Raw genomic sequence first — 12,037 nt, 5'->3', positions numbered from 1 at the left:
AAGAGGTACAATATCGGCATGGTACCAGCACCAATGGTATGTATCCATAGTTCCATACTAACAATTTCAAAAAATTCAAAAACCATTGGTGTCAATTAGTATGGTCGGTACAACACCACTAGTATGGACCTGTACGACCTTTATGTGTTGTTACAGTTGTTTTAGGTGTCCTAGCACCTATATCGATGCTGATTTCATGCTGGAATGGTATGGTACCAGTCGCACCATCGCATTCTAGTAATTTTTTAATCACACTAGCAAGTAAGAGACAACTGGGGTATACCAAGCACTGGGATAAACCTAGGAAAACCCAAACAAGACCTCTAACACCTCAAAAGGGAATTGAGTTTTTTTACTAACACGGACAAAATTGTAATATTTTTTGAATTTTACAATAATTATGAAATCCAAGAAAATAAAGAGAAATACTAGAAACTAGTTCTAGCTAGAAGCTTGAACTAAAAAATTATGAAAGCTAATTTAAACCTAGAATAACTAGAAGATCTAGACAAGATTCTAACCAAATCGTCAGATTCTTGCTAACCAAATTGTCAGATTCTTACTAACCAAATCATCGATTGGACCAAAGTCCCACCAGTAGACACTCGAGCTTCCTAAGTCTCCACTGACATTGAACCAATTTGCATAAGGCCTTTGGAGTCCCACCAAAAGAAGGATTTCGAGTTGTACAAAGGTTTCTAAGTTTCACATTATAGTGAGGTGGAGTGACACCACCAATTACTCAGAAGAGCTTCAAAAAACTCTAAGTCAATTTTACAATCATAAACAAGTATATGGGGTATTTATAGTATTCGATGTCCTATTGACAAAGACGTGAAATATCCTAGAACTTGACTAGGACTCGAGACACAACCAAAAGAAGGCTTCCAAAAACAAATCCATGCTTCTAGATGCTAAAAAGTATCGTCGACAATATATGTGATGCCAATCCTAACTAGGCTTCGAACCAAACCAAGCCATGCCCCTGCCTGAGCCCGACCCAAAATTTTTTCAAGCTTCAAGCCAAGCTTAGGGCTGAAGATTTTTCAAAATCCCATCTTGAGCCTAAGCCAAGCCTAAGCCAAGCCTGAGCCCAAGCCCAGCTCGAAACCCAATCAGACCGTAATAGAGTAGAATCCAACCCCTCGGTGAAACCCCTGCCCCACCCCCCCCACCCCCAACAATCCCAATCCTAACCCTAGCTCGTCCGATCCCCAAAACCCCTCGCCCCTCCTCACCAGCACCTTGATCCTTGACTCCAAACCTTCCAAATTAGCCAACGACAACTCGATCCCCTCCTTCCCGTGGTAGTTGGAGCTCAAATCGGAGGGCAAAGAAGCCCATTCCATTGCCGCTGCTAGAGGATTCGACACTGACACCTGCACTGCAAAAGTGGTATTAACCAGCAAAGACGGCATGCATGTACTACTATGGGAGCTCCCTAGCAGCCCCAGTTATTCCATACTGAACTAGCACATTGGCGATCCTTGAAAACACGACGGTCGCCGCTATGACATCGAAGGCGGACTATATGCCCTTGAGCCCCTTCTAGGAAATCCATGACAGGGATGATAAGGAGGGAGAGGACGAAGAGGGTGAGGCCAACATTGACGTAGGGAGGCATCATTCTTATGGGCCCACCCAATGAAGACGAGGAGGCCAGCCAGGAAGTTGGCCACATAGAAGTGTGGTCGATCGACAACAATGCACGGGTATAGGTAGCTAAAGTAATCCATAGCAGTGATGAAGGCATCCATGGAGGTAGGAATCCAACACCTAGGGTGAAGTAGGTCAGGGATGCTAGGTGGAAGGCATCCTTTGGGTAGAGGCGACGATCTACTCGTCAACGCTGTCGTGCGATGGTGGCAACGTGTAGACTATCATAGGCGTCGATACCATGGACTTTGATAGTTCGAATCGGACCTTAGGCTAGGTTTGGGCTTGGTTTCATGGTGGCTTCAGGCATAATTCTAGACTCGACCTTCGAGTATGATCTAGGCTCGAGCTTCCGCCAAGCTCGAACCTAGCCAAGCAACAAACTGAGCCTGGCCCCAAGTTTTCTCCGAACACTATCTTTAGGCCCAAACCAAACTGCCTTAGGCCTAGCCCGTTACCTGATGCGAAGCCGGCCCAGGCCCACTTCAGACCCAAAACCTAACTATTGTCCAATGCAAGATTAGTGAAACGATACCGGAAGATGTACCAGTTGTCAAAGGGTATGGTATGGTACAGTTCCATGCTGTGCCGACTCTTAGCGTACTAACAAAGAGGAGCTGAAGAGGGAAAAAGAGAGGGAGAAAGAAAGAGAGGAACAAAGAGGGAGGGAAGGAGAGGGAGAGGGTGGAAGGGAGGGAGAGGGAGAGGGAGGAGGGGGGAGAGGGAGGAGGGGGGAGAGAGAGGCCGAGAGAGGGAGGGGGAGACGGCTTTCGAGCCCCCTCTCCTCCGGAGGCAACGTAATAGAAGAGAAGAAAAGAGAGAGAACGGAGGGAAGGAGACAGAGAGGAGGAAAGGAGGGAGAGAGAGGGAGAGGGAGGCTAAGAGAGAGGGCTTCGGCTTTCAAGCCCCCTCTCCTCCAACGCTGCATAACATAGGCAGAGCCCCTTTTTCGAAATGGAACAGGATCTCCATCCACCTTATTTTAAAAAAAAAAATTAAGGGAAGTCAGCAAAAAAATTTCAAAAAAAAAGGGATGAAGCCCCTATTCCATTGCAAAATAGAGGCTTCGCCCCTATTATGGAGTGCCAAAGGAGAGGGAGCTCAAAAGACCTCTCCCTCCCTCCCTCTCCCTCTGTCTTCCTCCCTCTCTCTCTTTTTCTCTTTCCTTCTCCCTCTCCCCCTCCCTTGCTGGTGTCTCGAACTGTGTCAGTCCACTCCCGGTATGGCTCGGTACACCCCAAACCAGGCGGCTTGGGTTGGTCCAACAAACCATGGTCTAATGACTCTCAAATTGACCAGGACTCTGATAACTTGCTGATGGAAAATTTTCGCCATCCAGAACCATCCAATGGGTTTTTTGCCATCGGATAACAAACTCGAACCGCACAGATACAATTTCTGCAACTCTCAACTAACCTCTGATTGATACAATTCAAATTCTGATGGAAAGCTTACTCCATGCTGAACTGGTTAGAAGTAGTCCCATCCTGAAATTCTTCCTAAGCTATTTTAGCTGAATCTTCACAATTGTTGGTACTTGGTACTGACAACACATCCTAACAAATGCAAAAGTTTGAGCTCTTTGAGCACCGGAGTCAAGTGCCACTACATGTTCATGCTTAATCCCTTAATTTAAGGCTCCTTGATGTTGCCCATGATGCATTTGTGCTGCTCCTTTGCCCCTAGCATGAATATTGAGGCAAGCATATTTCCGGCCTACATCGCTACCAAGCATGGTTTTAAGTGCCAAATCATACTAGTCTCATTAGAACAGGAAGAACACCAGGCACTAAATTGGCATGACATTTAAGTCATTTTTCTAACTTCATACCTAAAGATGGTTTTTAAGTCCTTTCCTTTATTTATTTTTTGGTTTTCAGCATGGCTCTGCATGTGTTATCATAGCATAGCATGTCACAGCACATATCACACAGCCAATGTTGACAAGAGTACAAATGTCTGAAATTTCATTTCAAACCTAATATTGTCTTCTAAATTCACCAGCTCATGTATAGGCCATATGGGACAAGTTAATTCTGAATTTATTTGATGCCAGTAATTCTATGAGTAGGAGTCTCGATCCTAATAGCACATCCAAGGAGAAACAACAAGAGTTGATTTTTCAAAACTCACTTGAAGGATAGGCCAGAAGCCCCAGAATCGAACTCAAAGAAAATAAAAATATGCAAGTTGTAGCTCCAAATTAGACAGAAATAATCATTAGAAAACCTAATGAAGCAAAAAATACCACAGGAAAAATCCATTCTGTTCTTTATTGAGAAAACAGAGAGCCTAAATGCAATCATATAACCATGTGTGGATTCTTTTAGAAAGATACTGCAATCAATGAGGGGAAAATAACAAGATATAATTTCTCCCTCCTTTCTGGATTTTATTCAGCAAAAAACCTTTGAATCTGTGCTTGACTTCCTGCACTATGAAACTAGTTGTGAACATATAATGCAATATCATTTCATATTGGTGTAAAATGAATCTGCTACACCTTATACTGTACAAGACTAAAACAGATATTTTTCATAGTCAAAAACATGGAAGTACAATAAAGAGTCCATCTGATCTGTTACTTCATGAAGATACTGTGGATAACTGTGGCTACACTTGATATTTGTGATTCTCCAATTTTATGCTAATATAAGAAAAGCAAATAAGTGCCATACATTAACTGAAGTACAGAAGCAATTGACACCAGCAGGTAAATTAAAATTATTCAAGATAGAAGATATATAACAGCAATCATGATCCTAAAATCAATAGACTGACAAATATCATTTTGTGTTAATCAGGAACATGGGGAGACTCTGTATGGAAATGAAGTAGTAAGATCTATATTGCTTGACAACATACATGATGATAGATGTAGCAAAGGCATTCAGGCATAAATCGCAAATTTGCAGCTTCTCCCCATATAAGCAGGTAGAGGCCCATATATAGCAGCTTGCGCTGTTGCACTTCCTGCTGAATTGTGGGCAACCTGGATTTCAAGGGAAAAAAACTATCAAAAAATGAGGAAAAAATGATGCAAAATTTTCAATTTGTAAAGCACATTTAAGAAAACAAGGTCAAAGAAAGAATGTGTATTAAGAACTAAACAATGATAAATGGACAAAAAAAATAAAAAGGAAAAAAAACATGGCAAATATCATGGTGAGTAAAACCCCATAATCCTCACCAGAGACTACTCTTGCGACCCAAGTATTTGCACCACTTCCTGTAGTTCTTGAATAGTTTCTTCATGACATCATTTAATGCACGTTCATCCAACTTTACACACAATACAACAAGTTCGTTCATCACCATGGGAAAATGAAGAACGACGATGATTTAAACTTATAGTGAAAATGACATAAAAAACAAATAAAACCTTGGGTTGTTGGTCAGGCTTTGGGAATTGACGAATGTGGACATTTGCAAGTAACAAGATCAAATGTTCCCTCTGATTAGCAACATTATCCTTCTGCGAATCCAGAAAATGCAAAATGTATCCAAAAACTTACTAAATGAGGAACAATACAAGAAGGGCACACTTCATCCACAGTGAATATAAAAACAATCAGCATGCAAAAGCATAAGAGTGATCATTTCTTGTCAATTTATTTACCTGAAACCCAAACATAGCTTGTAGCCAGTCAAGGAGGTCTTCATCAACCTTCCTCTTATGATCCTTAGGCCATGGTAGGCCCCTTGTGTTGCGAAGAGCATTAACAGCAGCTTGAATCTGCAGAAGTCAGCAAAAAATGTCAGAGAATCCTTTCACGAGGATTTCCACAAACCAGGAATTTCATTCAGCTCAAAGGTTGGAGAGAAAACCTCAGGATATCGCATGATAGCCTGATTTGCACTGTCAGGATCAAGTGGCAGAATATTGTATGGACCACAAAACTTTGCCTTTTCCTCAACCTTATTGTGAGCTTCCAAAATCTATACTAAGAAAAAAGTCAGTGCAAAGCCACTAAACCATGCCCCAATGCCAAATGTGTTGAAGAAACAGATCAAAACTTGGAAATAAAAAGAAACATATTTAATATAGTAAGTAATTAAGTCAACAAAAAGATATCAGACAAACAAACTGAGCAATTAATTATCCGCATGTAGAAAGAGCCAATTATTTGAATGGAAAAACAACGAAATTACCTCATGATCAACTTCAACAGATTGTGTCAAATTGACAGCTTTTAAAACCTCAAATAAGACATTAGCAGTTTGGTATGCTTTGGTAAGTCGGGCACTGAATAAATCAAAAAATGAATAAAGTAGCAACTAAAAAAATATATACCAGAGCAAAGCAGTCACCCACTATGAATGTTATAGAGCTTACCGATCAGCTTTATCAGCAGCATTTTGGAGTGCTTGGATATATTTTTTGTAGTACTGTTGATAGAAGCTCTGCATTTCTCGTGCATCACTCTTTTTAACCCTTCCCATTCGTGTGGGATCATTCTCCTAAACAAATCACATTATGGTTACAAATAAACATAATCACCCAGATGTTTAAAGTCCTTATATATCTCCAGTATTTTGATCCATAAAATTTTCTATTCTTTAACAAGAAAATAGCACAATATGCTTTGTAATAAAAATATATGATCAAGACAGGACAAATTATGCAATAGAAATAAGTAATATGCCAACTATACAAAACATTGAACTGGAATCACATGTATTACCCAGTAAATGACATCAGTGGTTCAACATTAATAATACCAGATAGATTGAGAGATATATTGGCCAATACAGTAAAGATCACTCTTTTGTTTCTTCGATTATCATAAATCAAACAAGGTCGATCTGCCATCTTTTTTTTGCTTAAACACAAATTACATCATTCATGTGAATCACTCAATACAAATCAAGTAACGTGCCATCCATACAACACAGAAAACTGAAATCACAAGTATTACCCAAAATACAACATCAGGGATTCTCCAAAATTGATAATACCAGATAGATTAGGAGGCATATTATTAATGTAAGAAATGGCATTTCTTAGGCAGTATAACTTTAGTGCCCATAATTTGTCAACACTGAACAATATGAAAAGATAGATTCGTACCATGCATCCTTTACCATCAAATATCCACATTTCCATCACCTTCAATACTTTGACCAACAATACTTGATGTGGTCTAAATCTAATATGCCCATCACGGGTCGACACATGGTGAGCATTTTGAAAAGATTTAAATTTGAAAAATATGAATCCTTGGTGGGGTCCAAACAATGAAGAGATTACAGAAGATTTGAATCATGATAGGGAAGTTACAACAATCTCTTGATTTTTGCCTCCAAATCATAAAGGATCAACACTCCCTCCTTTATATAAGGCCAAGAGACTCCAAAAGCGGGAGGAGAGAGAGGAACGACTAGAGGCTCCTAAGGAGAGGCTTTCAAGCTCGCATGGCAAGAGGCTCCCACGGAGAGGCTTTCAAGCTCTCATAGCTAACTCTGCGCCCGACTCCTCTTCCACGGCTGTCCCCGCATGCTATCTTCTCTCCAGACGGGATGCATGTCTTTGGAGACTGGGGTGCATATCCTTGGAGGCTGCCCTTCTATGCCAACCAAGATTGAAGCACCGTGCATACAGGACCCACGTCCTTAAATATTAGGATGCGAGCCATTGGAGATTGGGATGCGCGACCGCCAACAAGAGCCATGCCGAGCTCCCATTCCGCGCATCCTTGGAGACGTGATGCAAATACCTAAAGATCGAGATGCGCATGCACCGGCCAGAGGTATGCCGAGCTCCTAGGCCACACTTACATGCCAAGCACTCTAGGCCGAGTACTCCAATCTAGGCACTCAAAGTCTAACAATCCAGGGAGATCACTATATTCTGATGCTTTTCGTTATATTTTCTCTTGCTATTTCATGCTACTATTCCAAAGCACTACCTGCCTTAAACATCGGAGGAAGTCCGACTGGAGCCACCCCAGTGTGCCTTTATCTTCTCTTTGTGTGCAGATCCGCAACTCTCCACTGCAGTTGGTGCTCCGTCTTCCACCACCGTGAACCGAGCAAGTTGATCTGCACCCTCCATGCCTCCAAATCATTAGAACTTGGTTGGGAAGGATTTGGGAATCAATAGATTAGCACTAAAAAAAGGGCTTGAACCTTCGAACTTGTAGGAAATGAGAGCACATCCCACTTTCTTTCTTTGCCAGATCCGAGTGCCTTCGGCAACGATCTTGCCAGTCAGATGTGCCCCACTACGACCACCGTCGAAGACACTGTCAAGCGTAACAGATTAGGCGAGCCATTTAATAACCCCGCGGAGGAAATACTACCGTTTGTCGGACGAGTTATTCAACAGTCCCAATTTGCAAGCCTTCGCGGCTACAAAGTTTCCGAGGAAGCCTCCACGAGGGCCTATACCTCTCTTTTACTCACCCACGAGCCAAAGACTTAGCGAGATAACCGATCTTTTTCAAATCGGGACGGCCTAAGTGTAGATACTGACCCTTGAGCTGAAGAGTTGGCAAGCTAACCAACCTCCCTAGGTTAAGACAACTCAGTGGAGATACCGGCCCTCGAGTCGAAAATTTGGCGAGCTTATCAACCTCCCCAGTTTAGGATGGCCCAACTGGAATTACCGGCTCTCGAGCCAAAGATTTGACAAGCTAACCGATCTCTCTAGATCGAGACGACCCAAGTGGAGATACCAACTACCGAGCCAAAGACTTAGCGAGCTAATCGACCTCCCCAAGTCGAGATGGCCCAAGTTGAGATACCAACCCTCAAGCTAAAAACTTGGCATACTAACCGACCTCTTCAAATCAGGATAGGGCCAGAACTAGGTAGTTTAGGCTCATATCGAGCTGTACAACCCCGAATCGAGCTGAACCGCCCGGTTTAGCTCAGTTCAAGGTGGTTTGGTCCCCTCACCCCGTTAAATGACTAAGAGAGAGGTAGAGAAGACCTCCCATGTGTCCTCTACCTTACCTCTGCTACGTTTTTTCAACCCCAACAAAAAAACATCGAGGGGTTGATTTCACGGATTTCAGCTTAGATCCAACCCTAGAATAGGTAAAGGGCCTTCCACTCTTTCCTATCTTCTCTTTTCTTTTTTCATGCTAAAAATTAGCATAAGAGAAGATTATGCCAAAATTTTTGATTTTGGCATGATTTTATTTTGGCATGATCTCATGATATGTTATATCTATCAATGATGTACACAAGCAGCCAAAATCATAACTTTTCATTAAGATTACAAATTTTTAGATTAAAGCTATCATTTTTGGAATAAAAATAATAATAAATAAAATAATGATCAAAAAATTTCTGTAAAATACTATCATGTTTGAGGTATGCATCCTACTTTCTATCTAAATTTGGTAGCAGTATATTTAAATTTGCGTGTGATCATGCGTGCAAAGGCCTAGATTCAAATTTAAATAAAATTTAAAAATATGTGATTATCTGTACATACCCATGGCCTAAGAAAAATATACATAGCATCCCTGATAGGGTGCTATACTGATCCCAAAAAAAATTAATTTTTTGGATATTTTATACTCAAAAAATATATTTTAAATAAAAATTATTCATAAATATCTAAATTATATAAAAATAGAACAAATTAGTATTATATATGGATAATTCAGAAGTATTTTCTAAGGTGAAAATTTGTTAAATAATTAATTAAATGTCGATCAATTGAGATAGAAATATATGTAGCATCCTTGATAGAGTTCTACACTAATTTGAATTAAAACTAATTTTCTAGATATTTTATAATTAAATATCAATTTATGATATAAAAATTAATTAAAAATATTCAATTAACTATAAAATTTATTTAAAAATGTATTATTTATGGCAAGGTATGCCAAAGCGGGCCAAACCGCCCGGTTCATCCCATACTGAACTGAACCGGTGGGGAACGGGTTTGGGCCTCCACCTCTTTAAAAGGCTTAAATCTTGATCTATTGAATTGAGTAAACCACCTGGTTCGCTACATACCGAATCGGCAGCCTATTGGAACAGGTCCCGATACCGATTCGACTAACCTTGATTCATAGATACTGTAGAAGTATTTTCTAAACTAATTTGGTATTTTACTATGATGTAATTTTACTAATTTGAAATAATTACTTAATTTCAATTGATTAAAATGCATGATGTATTTGTTAAACTTGAAAGAATAGATTTAGGAAGAATGGAACCATAGCATGAAATTTGTTGAGATCATGGGATCATGCTTTCAACCGGCACCATTAGAGGTGCAAGTTGTGACACGGAGTACAAGGGAGGAGTGACAAGGTTGAAGCCAATGTTGGCTAAACCAACTCGAACCGGGCGGTTTCGCCCGTTTCGAACTGTACAGTGGCTCACCGGTACAGTTTCGGCTTTGAAAACGAGACACGTTCCTGAAGCCGGAGAAGAAGGAAAGAGAGCGAACGGGGTAGGGAGAGGGAGAAGAAGAGGACGCCGGCGGAGGCCGTGAGGAGGCCGACGTCGGAGAAGAAAGGCCGCTTAAGGCCCCATTTGGGGGATCTTTTGGAGGACTAAAAAGCACTTTTTGGCTTTTCAAAAGTACTTTTAGATGAAAAAGGGATGTTTGGTAAAAATTTTGAAAAGCTATTTTAACTTTTACAGAAAGCTAAAAACAGCTTTTTGGAAGAAGCTCAATGGAGCTTTTCAAAAAAGCACTTTTAGGCCCGGTCGAAAAGCTCTTTTTTTACCAAAATATCCTGATAAAATATAAAAATTACACAAAATGTTCCTTTAATAATTGTTTAACCAATTTTATCACCTAGCTAGAAAATTTGTTATATTATGATATATTAATTTACGCTAATAATTATAATATTTTATATCTTTATTATTGTACTATACTATAAATATAATATTCTATTGCATTATATCATAATATATTGATATGTTACGTTAAATAATTTAATATTATATTAAATTATTATGCTATAGTATACAAATATTATATTACTATATTATAATAATATTTTATTACATTTCAGTAATATTATACTATATCATGTATTTTTGTATTAATACATATTATATTTTATTATACTCTGTTGTATAATACTATGCAATTTCTTTTATGGTCATTTTGTCGTACCAAAAGTACTTTCTCAGTTTGTTTACCAAACACATATTAAAGTGGCACAGCACTTTAGAAATGTAGTTACCAAACAGCAAACAGCTTTTTATAAAAGCTCTACTTCCAAAAGCACTACTGCCAACAGCTCTCCCAAACGGGGCCTGAGCAGCCGACCCCTATTTCGAACCGCTGGCCTCCGTCGGGCTCTGTCGGGCTTCGTCGGCCCTTCGCCGACATTCCACCCTCCCCCGCTCTCTCTTTTCCTATCTTGTTTTCCCTCTCCTCCATCTATTCCACTGTGTCGGTACAGGCCCAGCGCGGCAAAACGCGGGCCCATACCAAGCCATTCCACCGGAGAACCGATACGAAGTCTGGTACCAGTTTCTTCGACCTTGGTTGAAGCAGCATGTGGCTAGTGGTTACCCCAAATTTCTAATACTGGAAATACCCTTAGAAAGTCCGCCAGTAATAAAAAGGCACTTTACTAATTTCAAGATGGCCAAATAAAATTATGGTAAGAAAAGGATAGAGGTCAGACCAAGGTCGGAGGAACCGATACCGGGCAACAAACAGATTTTCCGACGGCACGAGCCAATACAGCTCGTGCCAAGCCTGTACCGACGAGTGAGGGCACGGTACCATAGGAGAGAGGAAAAGAGAGAGAAGGAAAGAGGGAGGAAAGCGGACACCGATGGAGGGCCGACGGAGACCACGAGCCATGGCCTCCACCAGCCCTCCCGACCCTCTGCTCGCTCTCTCTTTCCTTCTCCTCTTGCTCCGACAATGGATCTCGTTTTCGTTGTCAAAACCATACCGGTGAGCCACCGGTACGGCTTGGATCGGCCGAAACCGCCCGATTCGGTACGATTCCGCCGACCTTGGGTTAAACACCGAGAAGAAAAGCCACCATACCCTTTGAGGGATCTAAAAACCTATGAAACATCCATTCCGAATGATGAGGCATAGATTTTTGGTTGCCATCTAGAAGAGCCTGAATGATCAGCGGCAAAGAGAGCAACTTGCTAGGCATACAACTCAGTTTGGGCTCTCATAATATGAGTCAAGCTCTAGTTCTGGATCTGCTAGGGTAGATCTAGGCTATAGAAGGACATCTTCAGTCAAAAAGGGCAGTAAAAAGACGAAGAAGTCCAAGGAGATACCCGCACAGGCTATTCATGATGTATATCTACATGCCTTTCCCAACAGAGATTCCAAGCAACAAAAATTTGACACCATGCAAGTGAATGATAAGAAAAGGATACAGAGAGCTATTATATCTTGGTTCCACTTTAGCCACATCTC

General features: G+C 40.8%; 1 protein-coding gene across 1 annotated transcript in view; it reads right to left on the bottom strand.

Annotated features, from left to right (window-relative positions):
- The window catches only part of LOC103710535 (callose synthase 3-like), a 116,164-nt gene that overhangs the window by 84,629 nt on the left and 19,498 nt on the right, over nt 1-12,037 (bottom strand). The window contains exons 4-10 of the mRNA XM_088717639.1: nt 5,993-6,117; nt 5,809-5,902; nt 5,485-5,595; nt 5,276-5,392; nt 5,039-5,131; nt 4,847-4,938; nt 4,522-4,648 (exon numbers count right to left, since the gene is read on the bottom strand). Of these exons, the coding sequence (XP_088573765.1) occupies nt 4,522-4,648; nt 4,847-4,938; nt 5,039-5,131; nt 5,276-5,392; nt 5,485-5,595; nt 5,809-5,902; nt 5,993-6,117 (759 nt within the window). The remainder of the gene's footprint in view (nt 1-4,521; nt 4,649-4,846; nt 4,939-5,038; nt 5,132-5,275; nt 5,393-5,484; nt 5,596-5,808; nt 5,903-5,992; nt 6,118-12,037) is intronic.

The sequence above is a fragment of the Phoenix dactylifera genome, chromosome 3 (assembly GCF_051530095.1).
Source record: "Phoenix dactylifera cultivar Ajwa chromosome 3, Ajwa_hap1_PhDact_Kaust_v1.1, whole genome shotgun sequence".
Classification (NCBI taxonomy): Eukaryota; Viridiplantae; Streptophyta; class Magnoliopsida; order Arecales; family Arecaceae; genus Phoenix; species Phoenix dactylifera.
The sequence above is the reverse complement of the archived record's forward strand: the minus strand, read 5'-3'. Positions and strand labels throughout refer to the sequence as shown.